The sequence below is a fragment of the Amblyomma americanum genome, chromosome 2 (genome assembly GCF_052857255.1).
Source record: "Amblyomma americanum isolate KBUSLIRL-KWMA chromosome 2, ASM5285725v1, whole genome shotgun sequence".
Lineage (NCBI taxonomy): Eukaryota > Metazoa > Arthropoda > Arachnida > Ixodida > Ixodidae > Amblyomma > Amblyomma americanum.
In genome coordinates, this window is record NC_135498.1 from 95,504,148 (window position 1) to 95,528,559 (window position 24,412).

A 24,412-nucleotide genomic window follows, 5' to 3' on the forward strand; every position below is an offset into this window, starting at 1 on the left:
AGATTCTCCGACAGAGTAGCGCTTTGTATGTCATCTTTCCCTTTCAATAGGGTAGAAAAAGTACTGGCTGGAATGCCATGTGCTGCAGCCATATCACATTTCTTTTGTCCACTCATTACAGCACGACGTATGTCCGCTGTCTCGTCCAGGGTAAGCCTTTTTCTTTTCTTGTGGGGCTCCGTGTCCGTCATGCTAGTCAGTAGAGTTAGCGGCGCGCTTGCTCGCATACACCCCGTCTACGTTCACGAGTAGCAAGGCTAGACTGACTGTAGGTGCAAAGAGAAATGGTAAGAGAAAGAAGGGCGACGCGAAACTTTTTTACCCCTGGTGCCATCTGGTCAACTTAACTCAAAATTATCTGGTTTTCATGGCCGCACGCTCGTGAAGAGCGCTCGCTCCCCTCCAGAGCGGCTGTGCCGTTTTGCACCGCGCAGATTGGTAAAAGTGGGATGAAGGCACTCCGCGATGCGGCCGTTGGCTGGCATCAATAAATTTTGGGGTGTCCTCTACAAAATAGACCAAAAATTAACACTTTTTCCCACTCGTTTTTCGAGAAAAGGTTCATTAAATTGGGACAGATGACAAAATTCGTTTCGTTATTTCGAGTCAGTCAAAGCATTGGACCCTATGGGCGTCTGAAGGACAATCGGGATATCGTCATTAAATCGGGTTTCATTAAAAAGAGTTTTGACTGTAATTAAAAGGAAATGCAGAAAAATGTAACATAGTTGATGAAAATTTGGGAAATATATCAGTGATTGCTTTCTCAAAAGTGGCCGAGTCTCTTGTGTTAATAACGTGATCAGGAAGAGAGGGACGGGACTGCTAGCTGGTGACATGGTCACACCTACCTCCCTACTTTGTTTCGGAGGGTAGCCGCTGCATGTTGCCACAAATGTGGTGCGAGATTATAGTTGTTACGGGCTTCCATGTTCCCGCTCATATTGCTCTCGGTAGTACATTTGTTCACACACCTGTCTAGAAAGTCCTAACGTCACACCTTGGAGTACATTTGTGAAGCGTCAGGACGCTGCTTGTGCACGGCTTTGTATACACAGTGTTTCTATGTTGTAAATATATGTGCAGAGGTCGCTTGCGCATAACTGTTATCCAGACAGTTCCTGGACACTTGCTTACGAGTGGCGCAGACTTGCTCACGTTTTTTATATTTTTGTTAATATTGCCACATCTTGATGAACCCCAAGGAGGGCCTAAGAAATCAAACGCTTTAATGGGCGACTAGAAAGAGTCCTGCGTTTTCTAGCTTCGTCGTCTTCTAGCATCCCACCCGTGGTCTCGGTCGTCGTCGTCTTTGTGGCATTTGCCCCCCTCCCCAGGAGGCATCATCTCGATGGCAAGTAAAAGAAAGTCATTATCGGTTTCAGTTCGAATGGTACGGCTTCATACGTACAACATGGACGATGTTGGCTTGGTGCTGGTGTCGCTTCGATGCCGAAAACTCATCTGGTGCCACTTCACGCATTCATCGAATAAACGTAGAACGACATAAGGCTCAAAGTAGCGCCGCAGCAGTTTTTCCAAGAGTCCACGGTGGCGCGTAGGCGTCCAGACCCACACCCTGTCTCCTGGTGGTACATAACATGCCGACGGCAAAGATTATACCGTCGTGCATCATAGTCCTGTTGGCTTCTGATGCACACACGAGCTAGTTGCCGAGCTTCCTCTGCGCATTGGGTGAATTCCTCAGTGTCTTAATCTGCAACGTCGTCATTGGCGTTAGGGTGCAACACCATGTCCAGCATAGTGGTCACTGGTCGCCTGTTCAGGAGGCTGAACGGTGCCATGCAAATGGTTTCCTGCTGGTCCCTATTGTAGGCAAATGTCACGTAGGGGAGAATTTCATCCCAGTTCTTGTGCTCTACGTCGATGCACGTGGAAAGCGTATCAGCCAGGGTCTTATTAAGGTGTTCGGTCAATCTATTGGTTTGAGGGTGGTTGGCCGTCGTTTGACAATGACTAGTGCTGCTGTGTCCGAGAATGGTCGCCAAAAGTTCGGCCATGAATGCATTTCCTCTGTCGGCTATGATGGGGGCTGGAGCGCCATGCTTGAGGAGAATGTATTCAACGAAGAACCGAGCTGCTTCGGTGGCGATGCCCATGGGCAGAGCTTTCGTCTCTGCGTAGCGGGTTTGATAATCGGTTGCAACAATTATCCATTTGTTCTCGGCTCTGAACGTCAGAAATGGCCCCTTCAGGTCCATTCCAATTTGCTTAAAGGGTGTTTCTGGCACTTGAAGAGGATGAAGCAGACCGGCTGGATTTACAGGTGGGGACTTATGGCGCTGGCAGTCTATGCAGGTCCGCACATAATGCTTCATCGTTGCTGCCACTTTTGGCCAGTAGTACCCGCGCTGTACTCTAGCCAAGGTGCCAGTGTAGCCCAGGTGGCCGGCGGTTAGCTCATCATGGCATGCTTGTAAGACTTCCATGCGGAGGGCCGTTGGGACGACGAGCAGATGGCTTTTTCCCCCAGAACGGAAGTTCTGCTTGTACAGAACGTTGTTGCAAAGGCAGAATGACAAGAGGTCACGTGCGAAGATCCTTGGCACAAGCGTAGTTCGCTGTTCCGGAAAACTAATAAGAGGGAACAACTCCAACTCTTCTCGCTGCTGTTGTGAAAGAGTGGCCACATTGATAACTCCTAAAAAGGCGGTATCTATCTTCATCGGTCAATGTGGCACGTTCGGCCAGTGCTTGGAAAAGGCAGTCGGCATCAGTATGCTTTTTTCTGGATTTATAAACAACCGTCATATTAAACTCTTGTAGCCGGAGGCTCCAAAGCGCAAGTCTTCCCGCAGGTCTTTCAAGTTGGTCAGCCATCAGAGAGAGTGATGGTCGCTAATAACGTGAAAGGGGCGACCGTATAAGTAGGGGTGAAGCTTCATAACCGCCCATACCACAGCAAGACTCTTTTTCGGTGGCTGAGTACTTGGCTTCAGCCTGAGACTGTCCTGCTGTCTTAAGCAATTACGTTGTCCACGCCATCCTGACGTTGCGCAAGTATAGCACCTAAACCAACATTGCTCACATCCATATGAAGAAGCGTAGGGGCATCCCCGTCAAAGTGCGTCAGGACAGATGGCGACTGTAGGCGTCTCCGAAGTTCACTAAAAACGAGGTGGTGTTCTTCACGCCAGCGAAAGAGACGATGTTATCCAGTCGTCGCAGAGTCCCTGGACGTCCACCGTGGTACTTGTTAAGAAAAAGGACAGCGGCTTACTTTTTTGCGTTGACTACCGCAAGCTCAACCAAGTGATTAAAAAAGACGTGTACCCTCTTCGTCGCATCGATGATAAACGGCTACAACAAGCACGTTACTTCTCATCAATGGTCTTGAAAAGAGGAGATTGGCAAATAGAAGTCGACGAGCGAGATCGGGAAAAGACAGCATTCATTACTCCGGAAAGAGTCCTGCATTTTCTAGCTTCGTCTTCTTCTAGCACCCCGCTCGTGGTCTCAGTCGTCGTCGTCTTCTATGTGTCAGTATCGTAAATAGTTAATAAACCCCTCCCCTGTCCTCTCTATTGCTCCCCTGTGCTCTTTTTATTGCTATCTTCTCCCTGTCCCTTTATTTCCACTGGCCACAGCTCAGGTGCTTAATATATTAACAATTGCCGTGGCTGGCGTCTTCTTTCTTTACCTTTCTTTTTATATTTTTATTAATAAAGCTGTACTACTAGTACCACTACACTTGTGTAATTACGAGTGGCCTAGGGCTCAAAACCTAGCCTTATTGTGCATGCACATTTCCATTCATTGACTTTCACTCCTTATGTCTTTGAAAGCTGTACTGGGGCCACCAGGCAGCAGCAGTTGTCATAAATGCACAACAGAGAGCACTCTAGACAAGCAGGTGGGCAACTCACATGGTGTGGTGCACTTGCGTGAAGCTTTACAAGCGTCATTTTCATCACTCTAATGTTTTATCTCCCTTTTTGCTTTCGATGTCCAGGACATGAAGGCGTTGCTGTCATGGACGGCCCAGCCAGAGCAGCAGCGGGGTGCAGACTGCCTAGTGGTGATCCTTATGTCGCACGGAAAGAGAGACTTGATTGATTGCTCTGACGGTGAGCAGCTGCACCTTGTCGATGACATCTATGCCCTCTTCAATAACGACAACTGCCCCGCCCTCCAAGGAAAACCGAAGCTGTTCTTTATCCAAGCGTGCCGAGGAGGTACGTGCTCTTGGTGTCATTCGTAGTGCTGCTTCAGTGCTCTGATGATGTTTTTGCCCAGTTGCATGGTGGGAATGCTGTGCCAATTGTGCTAACCTGTGCCATTTCATTAAACGTGTTGCAAGCTGCTACATATTGGTGGTTTTTGATGAAAGTGCTCTAAGGCTGTGTCAAAATATAATTCCACAGCAACCAAGTGCCACGGCGAACGCGAAGGGCTGAGGCTACCACGTAATGTGCTGAGGCATGCCTCAGGTTCCATCTCTCGATGTGTACCGAGAAAGATGGCCAACAGAATCCAGCTCCATCCCATTTCATTTTCTAGCTTTTTACTGCCTACACTGTTAGTACACAGTGTGTGCACATAATTGCACATCTGCTCCAGCGGCGCTGCCAACACTGTGCCAAGGTTACATGGGGAATGCGCGTGCAAAGAAAAAATTGCTTTTAAGGGGCTCAAGTATATTGCTAAACTTGGGTTCTGTAGATTTATCGGGCTTTTGAGCTGTGATGTCACATGTGCCAAAGTTCAGTGAAGACCACAATAGTTTCGGATGCGCTTCTTCTGATAGCTCGATATTTGTGCTCGCTGTAACAGTGCTGTCAACATCCGAGCTTCCGGTTTGTTTGTACAGTAGAGCCACATTAATTCAAACTTTCAACTTAAAAAGTTGGTTCTTATAAATAATACTTCTAAATAAATTGAGCCAGTTCCAAATATGGAGTGGCATTCTCCATGGGTCGGCGAACACAGTAAGATCACGCATGCAGATGTGATCTCGAGCTTGCAAGCCACGGATATTCTTCCACCATGGTCCAAACTAAGTGCCTGTGTCGTTGCAAAGACTTGAAGACGATGCAGCGAAATGCATGGGAAGCATGCTGCGACGCTGAATAATAATAATAATACAGTGAAAGCTCGTTAATTCACAGCTCGTTAATTCGAAATTTTGGATAATTCGAAATAGTCATTGTGGTCCGCTCCGCAGTGCATAGAAGTCTATGTGCACAACAGCTCGTTAATTCACTCAAAAATTGGCGCCGCCACCCATAATTCGAACTGCGCGCCGCTGTTGAAAACCATCGTTGGAAGCTTTCACGGCAGAACGATAGATGGCACAACCATCGGGGCACCGGTAGGGTGCTGGAACAAGTACTAACCAGTCTTTCCTGCCGCGACTGCTTCGAGGAACGACGTTTTAGTGTTTTAGCCGTCGTTTTGCACGCCGCTTGCTGTGAGCTTGTGTCCGCGAGATGTGTTCGCGTGGGAAATACTGCGCCAAGACGGTGAAGGAGAAAGTGGCGATTTTTGGAGGTGGGCGAACGGAAGGCCAGCAAAGTGGAAATCGCGAAAAAGCACGGGATTCCACCAAGCACGTTGTCGACCTACGTCCGAAATAGGAAGGCCATCGAGGATGCCTATGAAGCCGAAGATTTCGCCAGCAACAGAAAAAAGCTCCGATTAGCCAAGTATCCGGAAATTGAGACCGCTGTGACGTCGACGAGGACGACGACAAGGAGCAAGAGCCCGTGCGTCCGTCCGCGGCAGAAGTTATGGGAGCGCTGAATGTCGCGTGCCTTTTCTTCAGCTTTGAAGAGGGGGAAGAAGACTCCCTGCATCGCATTCGCGCACTAGAAGACCAAGTGACTACGGTAGCCCTCAGAGAGAAGAAGCAGAAGATGATAACAGATTGTTTTGCTAAATAAATGTTTTTCGTACCCTCCGGGCATCAAACACATGCATTTTTGCTCACTTTCATTAGTTCGAGTTTTGGTTAATTCAACTAGCCTCAGCTTTTACTGTAATTGGTTTTTGGGGAAAGGAAATGGCGCAGTATCTGTCTCATATATCATTGGACACCTGAACTGTGCTGTATGGGAAAGGATAAAGGAGGGAGGGAAAGAAGAAAGAAAGAGGTGCCGTAGTGGAGGGCTCTGGAATGATTTCGACCAATTGGGGATCTTTAACGTGCACTGACATCGCACAGCACACAGGGCCTCACCTCCATAAAAACGCAGCCGCTGCGGGAACTCCGGATCAGTAGAAGAGTGCCCTAACCACTGAGCCACTGCGGCGGGTAGACGACGCTGAACCCTTAAGTGGAGGAAAAGAGCAATGCTCCTCAAGACAAGGATTGTGCATGTGCAATGAAATGCTGCGTTCCAAGAGGGGCGGCCATGATGGACTGCGAGAAACCGGTGTTACGCCGTGACGCGGTGATGGCACACGTGCTGCAGCATCATAACTGTTACAAAGCAAAGGGGCTGCGTTCATTTCAGACTACTTCCTGTGACCAGTGTGCTGTTTATTCATCCTGGCTTTCCCTAACCAAGTTCATTCAATTGGAGCGCATTTGAGAGTGCTAACCTTGGGACGCAGGAGCACAGTTACTTGCCAATGTTCAAATCTCATGTCCTTTTCTTAGGTCTTAAAAACCAAGCTAAAGTGATACTGAAGAAAACAACTGAAATGAGCATTTCTAAACATTCTCTCCAACTTCTCCACAAATTTTGTGTTAATGTTAACAATATTGAATTTAGATCACTTTTTTTGTTAAACAATTTACTAATTTCGGGCCCTTTGTATAAAGTAAGCAGACCTGGCCAAGGCAACTGCCTACAACCCTGCACCATTTGAATCTTAGTGCAGCACATATCCATTTTTAAAACTTGTAACACGTGTTAGTTGGAACATCGTGCATATTCACATTTTTTCTTTCTCACTATTGGGCTCCTGCTACAAAATACGAGGAAGCTGATCTGGATTGAATTTTTGCCTGCTACAAAGGCTGCTCCGAAATGCTCGTGGCCATTCCCACCACTGCAGTTGCTTCTTTGTAGCTAGTGGGACCAGGCATAGTGGTCTTTGTTTTTGCTAAGGGAAGCTAGTGTGCAACAGCTGGGTGTTTTGCCTATCATTTATTGTGCAAATGCTCTGCAAGTTGAGTACGAGAAACAGGCACATAGCCAGAAATTTTTTTCGGGAGGGGTCCAAGATAGTGTTTTGTACCGTGGGGGACGGGGGAGTCTGAGCTCGATCTCGAGGGGACGGCCGGGCCTCCTTTGGCCCCCCTTGGATACGTGCCTGACTTGGATGACTGTGCTGCCTGCTATGTGCATGTAAAGGCGAAATGAAATCTTGAATGATGCGCAAAGAGTGTGAACTAAAACTCATTGAAAGTGCCTAGTGCTAAGCACTGCACCTGAAATGCAGTAAAACTTCATTACTTCGAAGGTGATTGGGCCACGTAAAATATTTTGATTAAGCAGGTTCTTGAATTACCCAAAAAATGAAAAACAAAGGAAAAATGTGAGCATGAAATGTTCACTGCCGTGCAGCACTTAAAGGGATACTGGGGACAAATAGAAGTTGGCCTGTATCGATGGGATCCCAGATGCTGCGCTACGTCACCATCTACTTCAAAGCAGTGCCAACCTGTCATTTTCAGTAAGGCCGTCATGAGTTTGAATCGACAGTAGGAAGACTTTATAAATCCAATTTTCTCAGCGATAATTGCGTCTTTTGCTGCCGGACAAGTGTCAGCGTGGGCAGAAAGAGTCGAGAGAACCAATGTTTACTCAGAACAGTGACTGGACTACCGTATTTATTCGAATCTAGGCCGATAGTTTTTTTCAAATAATCATATTCCAAACTGTAGGGTCAGCTTAGATTCGAGGGTTTTAAAAAACGTGCCAGTTTTTCATTGAAACTGCTAAATATGGTGCATAGCTAGCGCCATCTAGAAAAGTCAGTATTGCAACCGCTACTGGCCGTGCCAGTAGCCAACTGTACACAAGCGAGGTCGCCATTTTTACCTGTGTCATGTCGGCCGTATCGGTGTGCGGTGTGGTGTTATTGCGATGGCACCAAGTAGGAGATGCCACTACATTGCCGCTCTCAAGCGAAAAGTTGTGATAGCCGCAGAGGCATCGTCGAACCTTTAAGCCGGGCGGGACTTCGGTAGAGTGAACTAGAAGATAGAGTGTGCCAAACGAAAGCCGAAAAGTGAGGCAAAAGAATGGTAATTACCGCTAGGATCACTGCGAATGTTATCCCTCCCTCGGTGCCTTTTTAGAGGCGGCAGAACGCGCGCGCTGCGTAGTGTAGTGTAGTGGTTAGTGAAATCGCTTCACACGCGGAAGACTAGGGTTCGATTTGTGCTGAACGAACAATTTGTCTTTTCATTTTTTATTTTATTTTAAATCACAGTTTTATTTAGTGCAAACAAGCCGTGGTAGCTAAAAAAATACAACCGAAACCGAAACTGAAGTTTGTGCAGTGCCGTCTTGCTGCTGCTGTGGACTTCACCTTGTCTAATAACGGCCGGAATCTCCGTGCCACGCAGCGCCAATTTTGAATGCGCATTTAGAGCACACCCGACGTTACTCTCCAAGCTCCGATCTGTGCTTTTAGCAGGTAAGTCAAACATGCCCTTCAAACAGTGCTGGGAATCGTTTCGTTAAGTTTGACGACTACGAGCTGCACAGAGTGCATCATGCAGACGTGCGCTGTCACTTTAGTATGACGGCCTGTGAGGCGAGTTGGTGCATGACTGAAAAAACTGCGTCGCAATGAAGACAACACATGCTCACAGTACCAACTGTTTATTGGAAGAAAAAGGGCACATTTATAACCCTCATTTATCATGTGCCACCGCTCTATCACTGACAACCCAGTAGCAAGTAATATGCAAATTACAAGATTAAAAACGAAACACACAAGGCTTATCTACAATGCCCTTAAGCCTTAGATTATATAAAGATTGCACAAAGCACTAGCTTATGATAGAAAGATAAACCAAACAAATCTTAACAATAGCAGTGTCACTCAATCATAGCAAAAGCAGTGTCATGCATTCTACACAAAAGCAGTTAAAACCTTGCACGTAAAAGCAAAACAGAAACAAAATAAAATAAAAAAGAAACATAATAATAAAAGCGACAACAGCCCCACCCAGGTTTAGGAGTCGGACGCCGGAAAGGAAGAGAGAATTCTTGGCGGCACAGGTCTTCATAGTAGTAGTAGTAGTAGTAGTAAACACTTTTATTCGACCATAATTTATAGGCCGAGCATGTCGACCGCCTGGGCGACCAGAAGCCGCTGTTCTTCTTCCCCTTCAGCGCCAAGCCAGTCGAGCCAGGTGGTGATGGATAGAAAGGGTGGGGGGAAGGAACCCGACTGCTGAGCAGCCGGGCAATAGAAGAGGCAATGGGCCAGGTCCGCATAGATACAGGGGCAGTTGGGACAGGAAGGGTCCGATCGAAAAACGTTTCAAGATAGCAAATTCATAATGTCGCAGAACTACAGCTATCACTAATGCATGTGGTCCCTTTCTTTTCAATCATAAATTAAGGCCACATCATAACCATAAAAGTGGTGTCACATGATAAGTGAGGGTTGTACATGTGCCCCTTTTCTTCCAATTACATTCCTCCTGAAACGGTTGGCAAATTTGCAATGTGGTCAAGCAAATTTGTGGTGTGGTTGCCGCCACCCCTCGCCTACCCTTGGCACCGTCACTGGCGAGGTGATTGTAGTGTGTTTAAAAAACACATGCTGCTGCAACGAGCTTGTGAAACAGGAAAATTAAAGCGGAATAGCTTTTTTGTTTCGTGTTAATGCTTGTATGTCCTGCCTGCCACAGGCAGAATGTTCACGTCTTCTTATCGTCCATTTTGCCACGATCACGGACTGCGAAAGAAGGACGTCTCTTCACTGCTCATTACGGTTGGTTCAATCGTAAGCCAGTACTATTCTGCCCGAGCACGCATTCCGCTGGCATCTCGTGAAAACCAGCACCGTGCGCTTGGCATCGTACAAAGCAAGCCCCGGTCGTGTAACGGCTCTGGACAAGACTCCGCTTACAGCGTGGCTCACCCCCCCCCCCCCCCCCCTCTTGCTAGCGCTACTCGAGGCTCAACCGGCGCTTCGCCCGCAGGCGAGCTGCTTCGAACTACTAGCTGCTGCAATGTTTCGCCGGCAAGGGTGAACCCTCTCCTCTATTCGTCCAATTCACGCAGGAACCAGTGGCGTGACCTCATTACAGGAATCGAACTGCTCGCTGCTGGAACGGTTCGCTGGCAGCCCTTTCCCAGATGCAAACGTTGAACGGCTGAGCCATCTTGTCAATTCGTCCAATTCAAACAGCAACCAGCGGCATGCCCTGATTGGAGGAATCGAACTGCTGGCTACATTAACGGTTCCCGAGGGTATAAAAATCGAGCCGCGCTGAGCGGGAAGGCAGAAGGCGACAGCAAGCAAGAGAGACGTCCTCCCGGGTCATCGCCGCGATCCTTTCTTCTAGCCCGTTATGGTCTCGATCGGCCCGTGTGCCGACTATGTAACTGTTCCCTTGACCGCTTCATCGCTTCAGCGCACCAGTGGGAGCTAACTCGGGTGCACGAGTCCCAACAGTGTTAGTAGTGTGAGCATGTGTTTTCTTTTTCTTCCTTGTGTTGTCTTCATTGCAACGCAGTTTTTCCAGTCATGCACCAACTTGCCCCACAGACCGTCATTCTAAAGTGACAGCACACATCTGCGTGATGCACTCTGTGCAGCTGGCAGACGTCAAGCTGAACGAAACAATTCCCAGCACTGTTTGAAGGGCGCGTTTGTCTTCCTCATCTGCTAAAAGCACAGATAGGATTTTGGAGAGTAACGACGGGTGTGCTCTAAACGCGCGTTCAAAATTGGCGCTGCGTGGCACGGAGATTCCAGCCATTATTTGAAAAGGTGAAGTCCACGGCAGCAGCAAGGCGGCACTGCACAAACTTCAGTTTCGGTTTCGGTTGTCTTTTTTTAGCTACCACGGCTTGTTTGCACTAAAACAAATTGTGATTCAAAATATAATAAAAAATAAAAAAAACAAATTGTTCATTCAGTGGGAATCAAACCCTAGTCTTCCGCGTATGAAGCGAGTTCACTAACCGCTACGCTACGCAGCGCGCGCGTTCTGCCGCCTCTAAAAAGGCACCAAGGGAATGATAATGTTCGCAGTTATCCTAGCGGAAAGTATCCTTTTTTTGCCTCAATTTTCATACACAGGCACCATAGGCGTTTGACATACTCTATCTTCTAGTTCACTCTAACTTCGGCGTCGACGAGAAAACGTCCGTCGTTGGAGGGAACAACGAGAGCAGCTTTTTCCTTGCGCCGCAACGAGGATGGCATTTAGCGGACCAAAGAAAGGCCGTCACCATGAAGGGGAGACAGTTTTTGCCGACTTTGTTCAGACGCAGAGAGCAGCTGCCCTTCCAGTGACAACAGAAGTGCTCCAAGCGAAAGCTAGGGAACTTTCTAGGGAGCGAGGCCTAATGCCAAAGGACTTCAAAGCCAGCCGAGGCTGGCTTCAGAAATTCATGAAGCGCTCCAGCTTCAGCCTCCGACATCGCGCTTCAATCGCCCAGATGCTGCCAAGCGATTTCGAAGAAAAGCTGATAGCTTTTCAGCGCTACGTGCTGCGAAAGAGAGAAGCGGCAGGCCAACCTTGGGCAAATCGGCAACGCTGACCAGTCGGCTGTTTATTTTGATATGCCAGTGGCGTACACCATGAATGAAAAGGGTGCCAAGGAGGTGAAGGTGCGCTCTGCGGGCTACGAGAAGCAGCACGCAACTGTGATGCTGAGCTGCACAGGTGATGGACATAAACTCCCTCCTTATATGATATTTAAAAGGAAGACACTGCCTGCTCGAGAAACTTTTCCAAGAAATGTCATTGTGCGGGCAAATGAGAATGGGTGGATGACGGGTTCGATGGTGGAAGAGTGGGTTAAGATTGTGTGGCGACGGCGTCCAGGAGCCCTTTTGACAAAGAACTCGCTCCTTGTCGTTGACTCTTACCGTGGGCACTTGACCGACAACGTGAAGGCTGCGCTTGCCCAAGCGAACATGGACCTCGCTGTCATACCGGGCGGCATGACTGGCCAGTTGCAGCCACTTGATGTCTGCATCAACAAACCTTTCAAGGATCGTCGGCGGAAATATTACATGAACTGGTTGACTGACGAAGACTACATGCTAACGGCAATGGGCCGCATCAAACGTGCATCGCTATCGCAGCTGGCGGGCTAGGTAGCTGCAGCGTGGGACATCCCAGGTACTTTGATCGTGCGCGCCTTTAAAAAGCGCAGCATATCTAATGCGCTAACGGTACCGAAGATAGTCCACTGTTTGAAGGTGACAGTGACAAGGAACACAGCGACGAGTCTAGCAGCGACGACGACGTTGAATGAGCTCAGCACGTTCGATTCAATAAATGCTGTTTGCATTTTGTGAACGCTGTCCTCACTTTTTTTGTTCGGGCTACATACGGGGTAATATATTTTTTTTTGTTGGCTTCGGACTTTAGGGGGTCGGCTTAGAATCGAGGTCGCCCTAGATTCGAGTAAATACGGTATTTCCCTGAAGAAAGCTACATTCGACACGTAATGTTTAACTGTCCCTGCTGCAGCAGCCTGTTTGGACTTGTCGTGAGTGCAATGTCATTGCCAGCTGCTAGAATTTCAGTCAAGAGTTTCGACGTCTGCAGAACATAACTGCGCATCTCTCTTGATGCAACTTGCTTATGAGTGCATCAGGATAGTGGTAGGGCAAAGCTTTCAGGAGCGTGCACAGAAGGGCTTGGGACAGCAGCACCTTTTCAGTTAAAAAGGAATGAAGAGAAGACAGCACATTTGACTCATTCAGATAGTCCAGTGCTGGAGCGGTATATTTTGTATCAACGAGTTCAGCATGACTTGCATAAAACAGAAGCTGTGTTTTAAATTGGCATTGGTGTGGTCCAAAAATTGGCCTTGGTACGGTCCGATTGTGCCTGACTTCACCAAACAGGTTGGCAGTTGGGCGCTGCAAAACTGCAAAGCTTCGCTCTGGCCAATGTGACATCATCATGCCGTGCACTTAGAGTACTGCCGCTTTCTGCTTTATTGTGCATGATACCTAGAAGAGCCCAATCAAGCATTGTGCTGCTTAGTACGGGCTCACTTGACTGTCATAAGTGGTACCATGCTGCATTGTCTGTTGAACCCGAACTTTTCAGAGTTTGCTGATTGTCTCGGGCTAAGCACTCCTGGACTCGAATTAAATGAGTTGGTGCAAGCATTTGGCTTGAATTATTTATTTAGTTTATTTATTACAAATACCTACAGCACCCATTGGGCATTATCATAGGGGGTTACTTGGAAACACAAAGTTAAAAACAAGAGCACACACAAAAGCAACAAATCAGTTATAAAACGAAAATACAAACAACTCTAAACTAAAAGTAGTAGTTAACACATTGATCCAGAACCAAGGTATCCAATTACAAAAGCTGTTACACAATTCTAAAAGCAGGACACTGGAAGTGTGAAATAAATCAGATTGATGTGATGCTCTCTATGGCAGATGAGAAATCGGGTGCAGACACTATCTCATCCGGGAGTGAATTCTATTCTATTGTTCGTGTCAAAATGAAAACTTAAATACATTTATGCGACTTTGATATTGCCTTATTTTTCTGGTATTTTCTCATCTCTTGGACTGATAATGAGGTTGTTTTAAATGTATGCTTTTTTCGATTCCTGGGCTGTTGCTGTTAACATTGGTAAAAACTTCAATCTGAGCATCGCTCTGTGTGTAAACAGCAACTTCCACTCTAGACTTTCTCTGACTTTCGAACCTCTAATACCGTAGTTGTAGACGCCTGTAACAAACCTTGCAGTGATTTCCTGAACACGCTGTAGCTTGCCTTCGAGAATAATTGTGAACGGGTCCCATGCTACGCACGTGTATTGTAACACAGGCCTAATATTAGTAAAGTACAAAGTTTCCTTCAAAGCTTTAGGCGCCGACTTGAAGTTTCTGTGTAAAAGGCGTAAGAGGCGACAACCTTTAGCACTTGTTAACTCGATGTGGGATGTCCAGTCCAATGTCGCAGTGAATGTGACGCCTAGGTGTTTGACCTCCTCAACACGCTGCACTGGAACATCATTTAAGAAGTATGAAGTAGAGAGCTTTTCCTTTTTGTTCGTGAAATGCATATGATGACATTTTGCTATGCTCAAATCCATCTTGCATTTGGCACTCCAAGAACAAATTTTCTCAAGATGAGCTGCAGTATGCTTATATTTCCGGAACATAACACAGGGTGATAAACAGCGCAGTCACCCGCATACAATCTCACAGTGGAAACAATGCCTTCAGTTAAATCATTAATATAAATGAGGAACAGGAGGGACCCTAGGACCGATCCTTGCGATGCAGCTGACAAAAAAACATGAACTGCTCGTGATGCTACTCCATTCAGAACCACTTTTTGCTGACATTTGTTCAGGTTATCTTTAAGCCAACCGTAAAGTGAATCGGGAAGACTAAGAAATGATAATTTGTACAAAAGTAAATTGTGTGGGACCACATCAAAAGCCTTTCGGAAATCAATGAACACAGCATCTGTTCGGGCACTGTTGTTGAAGGAGTGTGCAACATTGTGAATTAATTCGGTAAGTTGAGTGGTACAGGATAACCCCGAGCAAAATCCATGCTGGGTCGGAATGAAAAATTTGTTGTCCTGAAGATGCTTGATTAGACAAGAATAAATAACATTTTCCAGTGTTTTAGAACAAACCCATGTCAAAGAAACCAGCCTATAATTGCTTTCCAGATCACGGCGGCCGCTTCTAAAGACAGGAGTTACATTTGCGATTTTTCAGTCGCGTGGTAATTCTTGAGAATTTAATGATTTGGTAAATAATTCAACCAAAATAGGTGCAATACTGTGGGAACAGCGCTTGACATGATTCGATATTCCATCTGGACCATGAGCAGAATAAGGATTAAGGTTGGACAAGAGCGCCTTTACTCAAGCCCATGCATTAGAGGCAACATTTCGTATAATTCGGGTACCAGTGCACAACGACATTTTCGTACCAGTGCACAACGACAAGCTGTGAATACAGAGTGAAAATATACATTGAAGTAATCGGCTTTTGAAGTATCATCAGTTAACATACCACTTTCTTTTCAAAGAGGCAGAACACCAACTCTGCCTGTTTTGTTACTTTTCACATATCGCCATAATTCCTTTACGTTACATCATATTTTATCATTTAGGGATGATCAGAATGTTGTTTTTTCCATCTTTAATCCTTGTTTCAGGTTTTTAGTTATGGTTCTAAGCCTCACATGTAACTTTTGATTGCGTGTTTTCTTGAATGCCTTGTGTACCCCTGCAAAGTTTACATTATAAACTCTTCCCTGAATTAACAAGGATTTCAAATTAACTTACACAAAATTACTGCGGTTTTCTTCTATGAACAGATACAACAGGAATGGCTTGAGAAATCAATATTTTGGTACTGAAATTAGAAAAGAGACGGCCATTACTTGTCGCCAGAAGTTAGAGAGAACTCACAATGGATCCCACCCACTGAATTGCATGTGCTAATTATACATGCGTGCACCACAGCTGGGTGGTATCAATGTTTTGCACAGCTTGGCAGCAATATGCAATATATATGTATACATATTGGCTATTTAAATGTGCTTTTTAAAAAGTGTTGTACATATTCTCACTAATGTTTGTTTGAAAATGCAGTAATGCCTTAATAATTTGATCTCGGTTAATTCGAAATCCTAGATTTTCCGTAGAGTTTCTGCGGTCTCATAGTATGTAATGTGAATTTTACTACTTAATACAAAGTGGCAGCTTGCCCCCATTCAGTTAATTTGAAGGCCTGGGATGCTATGCAGGATCGGCTGAGTTCGCTGCAAAATCAGGAACACCCGAGTTCAACTGGTAATGCAGTGTTGTGCCGCTTATAATAGTGTGCAAGCACACATTATGGAGCGCGACCCTTAAACATACTTTTCATCACTTCATGTACCATTGCACAGACAGCACAGACGCTCCGGCTTAGCGTACGCCACAGTGACATCACGCTGGCGAAAGTGACCCTCTGCAGTTCACCGATATATGGCATCAACACACTCAGACCACAGCGGTACATACACCACAGTCAGACTGCCGCAGTAGTATACGACAATACTGGGAAGTGTGCTGTGTGCCAGTGCAGAGCGGGTCGTTCCAGCGATGACTGCTCCAGGTGGCGCGGGATGGCGTTTGTAACGAGTGCTGTGAGCACGGAGCAGACAAACACTTTTGCGAGCCGCCTCTGTCGTAGCGTTTCTGAGCGGCTGATCATCAAGGGTCAGTTTTTTTTTCATGGTAATTGATAGCACTAATGTGTAAAGTCTACTTCTTCAGCGATTGTTCGTTTTGCTTAATGCACATGAGCTTCTGCAGGCCTAATGGCCATAGTTCTGCGACAGTGGCTGAAGTAGCGAAACAAAGCTGTATGCGAGCCAAATGCTATGGCGAGCATAGTCATGATATTGGATATTAGTGAAATAGCATCTAATGTTAAGCATTCATCAGGATACATTTTTGTCTTGCCTCAAACTGCGTTTTATGCAAAGAAAATTATGGAAAGATATTGAGAAGATATGAAATCGAAACGTAAGTAAAACCATAGAGTGAGTGTATCCATAAAGAATGAAGTACTATAAAAACAAACGCTGACAAAACGTTGCTGAATATTCACGACCAAAGCATGCAAGCATGGGGCAAAGGGAATGTGTAGGAAATGGATGGAAGCGAACATGAAAGCAAATATACAACTTTGTGCAACCATGTAAATTTTTTACGCCTGCTTGGAATAGAATAAAATTTAAAACATCGACATCGACGTTGAAGACTCTTGTACAATGGGCAAATGACAAAACTCGAACCACAATTTTTCGCATTAAGCTTTAGAAGCAAACAAGACCCAGCAACTGTCATGATACTTGCACAAAATACAAACTAAAAAAGTTTGTCAGTCACTTTCAGTTGAGGTTTAAGTGACAGAGACGTGTGCTTTTGCCGTTTTTGCTCATCAGTTTTATTAAATACTTGGTACTTTAAATATGAACATTATAAATTTGTATTTGTATGAGAGGGAAGCGTGATAAATGAGGTCGCCTTTCCCAGCTCGCCCATTCCATGGAGCAATTAACTCTTTGTTGTGCTCTATTTGCTGGTAAGCAGTGTATAGAAGGCATGCAATTGTTGTAATACCGCTACAATACAGTTCTATTTGTCTGGTCTATTCAGCTCATACCATCTGCCCTAGTGATCGAGTGATTTCAGTGACAGCTAGCGAGGGTATGGAACAAAAGTGAAGCGCAAAAAAAAAAATCCCAAAGAGATCAGTGCAATAAAACCTTGTCGAAACGTTTTTAAAAAACTGCGGGAAAAACGTATGATCCAGGAAAAGATATGATACAAACCGCCTGATTTTGAAAAATGTAACTGTTGAGTAAGGTACAAAGATATTTATTGAAAATTTCACTTCATAAAAATATTGGTCAGCATTTCTTGGCACAAGATCTAAACAGATCCCTTTCTAGTGCTTGCAGAATTCAGTCCGCGTTCGTGCTTTCTTAAGCGCAGAAGGAACTTTGTAACGCATCCAGGCCGTCGATGACAATGACGAAAGTAACCAAAATCTCTTCCTCGTCATTTTCGGATGCTTTGCACTTAAAGGGACACTGAGGAGAACTCTGTCAATTTTTTTTTTTGTTAGCAAAATCTGATAGTTCGGCATTTCATGGCTTTGTTGCAGCTTGTCCTGGCGGTAAAGATGCATTTATTTCAAGGAAATTTGGATTCGAAGTTGAAAAAGTTTTTCCCGCCGCTCTGATTCAAACTCAGGGAACTATTATGACGTCACGGCAACTCTTAGGACGTCACAGAACGGAGTGACGTGAAACGTGACGTAAACGCAGATCCCATGATTTCTGACGGCTAGCAGTGCGGTGCGCAACCTTTTTTTTTTGCTAGCCTCAGAGATTCGTGGCCCCATGATGTAAGGAAAATTCCTCCAAGGTGGCGCCTCTTGTCCTAGGAAGTCATCACGCTTGTACTTGCGAGATTGGTCTGTGGCGGCGATACCTGTATTTTGGTTCTTGCTATTTTCTATATTACAAGAGCTTCGTTCTGAGTAATAGTGGCGTTTTTGTGATCAGGAGCTGCTATTCTATCGGTACAAGCCAACTTCAATTTCTCCTCAGTGTCCCTTTAAGTACCGCGGGGAAGCCAATGCAGCGGCTGACTGTCGCAGCTGCGATCTCCAGGCCCTTCGTCTTGCTCTTATGCACCGCGAAGAAAATTAAGCATTTCTCCTCTTCATGTCGCGTCTCCGCAAACACGGAAGTCTCGAATGCTAGCGTGCCGTTTTTATTTTTGTTGTTGTTGTTGGTGGTGGTGGTGCTTCGCCTCCTTGCATTTAGGCATTGCAGAGAAACCACCACGGCGGGTGACTGCCGCTGCATTTCAGCTCTTCGTGTTGCGTGCCGTCATGTTCGATCCACGTGTATAATAAGGGAGCAATTACTCACTGGTATCCACCCAAGCGCAGTAATATGGCTACAAAGGAAAGCTATACAGCTTCCACAGAAAGTTTGTAGTTAAAGAAAAATTCGTCCTGGTCCAGGGTTCGAACCCGGGACCACCGCTTTACCGGAGCAGTCGATCTACCAACTGAATTAACCGGGAAGGCTAGCATACGGTAGGGCCAGGGCGAATTGATCAATAACTTGACGTAGGAATAGTGTTGGTTCCGACATGTTTGCACTTGTACGGTTGGTCAATAAACATGTTATACAACCACAATTTGTCAAAATTATAAATGTAGTAGGTGGGAAACTGTAGTAGGCACAAATCTCTTTGCACTTGAAAGGTGCCCGTTAGCCGAGTGTGCTCAGCGATGTTGGCAAATAGTGTTTTGTATTTACGTGCGTAAGTCTGATGTGATGAAACCATTTTTTATAGGCTTAGTGCCTGATGTCAACTGTATTGTCATGGTCTTGCAAGTATTCCACTGCAGCTTGAAAAGTTGCTATTCCTATTTTCACTGTTTATTGCTTGTACCTGAAAATTCACACGACACTTAGTGGCTCTTTCATCTCGTTTTAATGGATTCATCCATATAACTTCCATTCTAAGGTACATTCTTGCAGCAAAACCCTGGCAACAGTGTCCGAGTATGCCGGCGAACTGCTTGCGCAACGGAGCAAATAGCATGGTTCTGCGTGTGCTGATCCTCTCTAGACTAATTAGCAGCGGCGCTGACAGAGAGTATAGTTTTTATTTCATGCACACGTTGCACCTTGCTGAACTTGTTGATATAAAATACACTGTAATAAGGGAGTAATTACTCATTGGAATCCACCCAAGTGCAGCCATACGGCTACAAAGGAAGAGCGACTGCTCCGGTGAAGCAGTGGTCCCGGGTTCAAACCCCGGACCAGGAAGAATTTTTCTTCAACTGCGAAGTTTCTGAGAAAGCTGTAATAAGCTTTGTAGTCGTATGGCTGCGCTTGGGTGGACGCCAATGAATAATTACTCCCTTATTACAAATTTACTCCAACTTGGGAGCTCCCCCTAGAACATTTAACCAACAAAATACACTGTGCTACGCCCAGATGTGCCGGATGGAGTGTGTGCATGCTAATCCTGACGCTCCTTTTCTACCGACGACAGCCCTTTTGAGCATGAGCCTTCGAGCTGAGCCGCACCACTAACCCGACTAACCCTTGGCCGTCGCGCACATGCATGCCGAGAGCGTCGGGTAGGAACTCAGAAACAAACGGCTAAGAATATTACCAGGAACGGGATTACATTGAGAGAAATGTGCACCATATTGTCACGGGCTGGCGACAACGCCATGAACATACAAGCAAACTGATGGGACCCTGAAATGAGCTCTTCATTGGGCCAACCTACGCCCACAAATCATAGAACAACTTGCCGACGGCAGCAGCAACAAATGTGCTCGGCGGTAGTCGAGAAGGACAGAATGGTTACCGCTCTTTGCCATAGTCAGTTTAAAGGTGACGACCTTTCGAGATAAGGCGTGGAAATTGCCTACTATAATCTCAAATTATGTGGAAGCAATTGCGTGTGGCTGCAGTAATTCCAGGTAAATCTGGTTGCATCTCGTGTCGCAAAGTGATGAAGCTGCGTGCTGGCGGCTTTGGGCATGAACAAACATTACAGAACTTTGCGCCAATATTTTGCAGTGATGTCGAAACCAGCGTGACAGAATTTTGTGTCACCGACAGTGATATGGCAGCCATGGTGAATGTAAAACGAGCATTTGCTGTAGGAGAAGTTAATTGTTAAATGTTGGCTGCAGCCTTGTAGAGTGCTCTGGTAACGACACTAATGCACTGCAAGCGGTTGAACAACATTTCATGTTTGCCTTTTTTACCTTGCTTCAGTTTCGGGTAATTCGAAAACCTTCTTAATTTGAATATTTTATGATATCTGATCGACTTCATATTGACGAGGTTCTTCTTCATTGCAATGCTTGCCTCCCAGTGCCAGAAGCAAAAACTCAGGCACATCGCTCCGCAAAGTAGCCTTTCTCATTTATAGCCTGAACTTATTCCACTGTGGGGGTTATCTCACATGGAAAAATCAAGGATGCTCACTTACTTAGTTGTTGGCACATTTTGTTCAAGCATCAGTTATTTGGGCCGAGAAATTTGTTGCACTAAAATGTTGTCGCAAGCTTGTCTATTCAGTGGTAGCTTTTAGTACAGTAGAATCTCGATGATACGAATTCCAAGGGAGCATGCAAAATATTCGTATCATCCCGAATTCGTATGATCCAAAACAAGCCAACTTCCACATGGGAATCAACCGAAAAATGAACCAAACTTTATTACGGCGAACTACTTGCGGCTGAAAAAGTCCGTAATGCTTGCCTGCACTTTTTTGCCGTTGATGTCGCGGACAAGCCCCGCCTGAAAGGCATAAAACCGTGCAGCTGTTTCGTCGCTCACGCTGCCGGCACTTACGGTGCGGCGCAGAACGTCCAGAGCGTGAAGAGTATCTGCCGTTGACGGCGGTTGATCACACTCGTCGTCAGCGTCACCATCGCTGTCAGGCTCATGTTCGCAGTTATCTGCTTCGCTGACCAAGTCTTCAATAGACGTCAGCCCACAGGTCGCGACGTTGTCGTCCGCGGTAACGAAGTCTCGGGCCGAAGCTTCAGTTTCCAGATTGTCCCAGCCATCAATCGTGAAGTCTTCACCTGGCTCTTGACAATCTCCCGCCGAAGCCGCATCAAGTCCGATGGCAAATCCGCACTTTCTGAAACAGTTCGAGATTGTGTCTGAAGTTACATTATCCCACGACATGGCTAGAAAGTGCAAAGCATCCAAGAGACTGATCCGCAAGTTTGCTTCTTTACGGTCAATTTTCGCCAGCAGACGCCTCACTAGAAGTCCTTTGAAATGATGTTTAACATTTCTAATTATCCCAGCATCCAGTGGCTGAAGATGGCTGGTAGTGTTCGCCGGCAGGAACCTGACTGTCACGTTGTTGAACGTAATTTCCTTTGGGTGGGCAGAGCACTGGTCCACGAAAAGCAAAATTTTCCGATTTCTTGACGCCATTTTCCGATCAAGGCTTGTCAAGAATTCGCGGAAAAAATCTCCAGTCATCCACGCCTTTCGGTTACCTTTGTAAAAGACAGGCAAACGCTCCGCCGATCGGAAACACCTCGGTTTCTTCGACTTACCGATGACGGTAAGCTGGAGTTTCTCGGATCCATCCGAGTTGCAGCAAAAGAGTACTGTTACTCTCTCCTTGCTTTTCTGGCCGCCCTGGCATGCCTGGCCTTTTACGCACAAACTCCTTTCCGGTTGAAGATTGAAAAAGAGGCCCGCCTCGTCGGCATTAAATATGTCGCGTGGCGCGTACTCCGAAATCAGCGCCGGCAGCGTGTTCAGCCACTCGTCCACAGCTGACTGGTCCACTTTCTTGCCTTCGCCTGAGACGACCCGGTAGACAAGTCCGTGCCGCTCTTTAAACCGGTGCAGCCATCCCCCAGACGCTTGGAAATTTTCAATACCAAGCGAAAGCGCAATGGTGTCGGCTTTTTCACGCAGCACCTTGCCGTCCACGTTGACGCCGGCCGCTGTCACTTCGCGGAACCAAGTCAGCAGGACCTCTTCCAGCTTGACATGGGTCGCTGTTTTCGCCTGCTTCACGTTCACACCGAAGTGCTGCACATTCTTTAAGATAACTTCTCGCTGCCCAACAATGGTGCACAGCGTCGACGGTGCCAAACCTAGCTCTTTTGCTAAGTCGACACGCTTCTTCTTGGGGTTTTCGTCAACCTTCTTCAGCACATCGAGCTTCTCCTTAAAAGAAAGTGCTTTACGCTTCCGCGACATGTCGGCAGCAGCGAACGCTTGCGTCCTTGTCACGTTTCGGCAGTTCACGTCACAGCGAAGCACAGAAAGAAGCGGCGAACGGAGAACTGCGGTCCCTGCGGCGGCGGCACCCTCCCGGGAACAGCCGGCGAGACAACTTTTCGATAGACCAATGAGCTGCCAGCAAATGGGTGACGTACACGACTGGGCACGTGCCTCGCCTTGGCCGTCCTTGGTTCGTATGGTTCGTGCTGGTCGGGTTGCTACATGGTTGCTACGAAAGGGAGGTGGGGGTAGGGTGGCTAGTGGGGGGGAGGGGGAGAGAAGAGGCCGCGGGGCGCGGTGGGTACCCTCTCCCCCTGTGAGCGCCAGTGTTGCGCTGAGCCGCTCGGTGGCTCGGTTTGCGTGTTCGTACAACGTTCGTCGTGGCGGGGGGCGGGGGGTGGAGAGGACTCGCGGCGGCCGCGCCGGCCCGCTCGCATGCGCCACTGGTTTGCACGTTCGTATCAACCGCGGCGGGTTCAGAAACCGTTCGTATCACCCCGAATCTTAACGTATTCTATACAATGTAGTCTGTTCAAAGCATTCTTAAAATTCGTATCATCCCGAAATTCGTATCAGCCGTAATCGTATCATCGAGATTCTACTGTAGTGACCACCGTTTTAACCACACTGCCAAGCGACAGGCTTCACTTTGACCATTAGCCACTTTTGTTTGCCACAGCTAATGATGCCTATTTGTTAGTTGTAGGCAGCCGGTTCGAGCAAAAATGCTGTTGGGAAAGGCAGTGTTCCAAATCAAATCAGTGCTAGGCTGGGTAATAAGAGCTGGATGCAAAGATGCATTGATGTTCCCTTCAGAGCTCCAGGCATTTTAGAGGAGAATGGTCACAATATGATGTGAAAAATACTAGAGCATCAAAAAAGTACCGGCTAGTAACTTTTCTCAGTACGCACTGTTAGCTAATCTGGTACGAAAATGATGCCTTCAGGGGTGTGTGTGAATGATGCGTCTTCAGTGATGGATGTCTTCAATTACTAGGTGGCACTAAAGTGCTACTTCATTAGCTAGGGATTTTTTAGGTGGGTAGAGAGGGGGCAAGTTATCTGACATTTTTAATGCATTTGTGAAACTAAGAAGATCTTGATTATAGTATGAGGTGTGAACTTTATGAAGATGCAAGAAAATACAGGACGTGCATTGTTCTCGCAAATGGTTCATTAAGAAATGGAAACAAAAATTAATGCACTATACGACAACAGCAAAACCACGCATGTAACAACCCAAGCTTACAAAACCATAATGGTGTTACATTATCCAGAGATAATACTTTCTTTTCATGAGAGCGCAAGTGATGGCTGGCTTACACAATTCATACATGAAGCGATGTGCCTTCTTCAGTTCTCTTGTGTGCTGATATGAATAGTGGCGAAGAGAAAATGAGCTGGCATCTGTGTATGCAACATCGATCACCTAAAAGGGAGGAAGAATTGTTTAGATTATTTTTGTGCTCCCCGATGCTATATTCAAACATCAAATAGCACCTGGTTTGGTCGATGTACGAATATGTGCGTGTGAAGGGAATCCCATACACAACACCTGATTGATAGCGCTCATACCGACTACCTACCTCACTTTGTTTTACCAAGCATGTGTTGGTGGTGCAGCCCACATTTTCAGCCTTTCTTTGAACCACCAGACTAATCTGCAGTCTTACAGGAGCAGTGAGAACGGCCTTCGCTTCATGTCTCTCTGCACCATGTTAAATCGTGCAACAAATCGTCAACTTACGGTACATTTTTTTTTTGGTGTTCTTTTCCTGCATTCCTGCTTTCCCTATTTACCCATTTCATTAGCTTTTCACAGTGCTTGACAATAATGGTGGTAGTAGATAATGGGAGAGCGGTGTCTCTTTTCTCTTTTCTGCATCTCCATGAAGTCTTTGTCTTACAATAATCGTGAACAGTATAC

General features: G+C 46.3%; 1 protein-coding gene across 2 annotated transcripts in view; it reads left to right on the plus strand.

The window, feature by feature from the left end:
* Positions 1-24,412, plus strand: part of LOC144121638 (caspase-2-like) — a 41,116-nt gene that overhangs the window by 10,067 nt on the left and 6,637 nt on the right. For both annotated transcript variants that reach the window (XR_013312653.1, XM_077654946.1), the window contains exon 5: positions 3,974-4,196. Coding sequence is in view for 1 of the 2 variants with exons in the window: in XM_077654946.1 (XP_077511072.1) it covers positions 3,974-4,196 (223 nt within the window). In the remaining variant the exon portion in view is untranslated. The remainder of the gene's footprint in view (positions 1-3,973; positions 4,197-24,412) is intronic.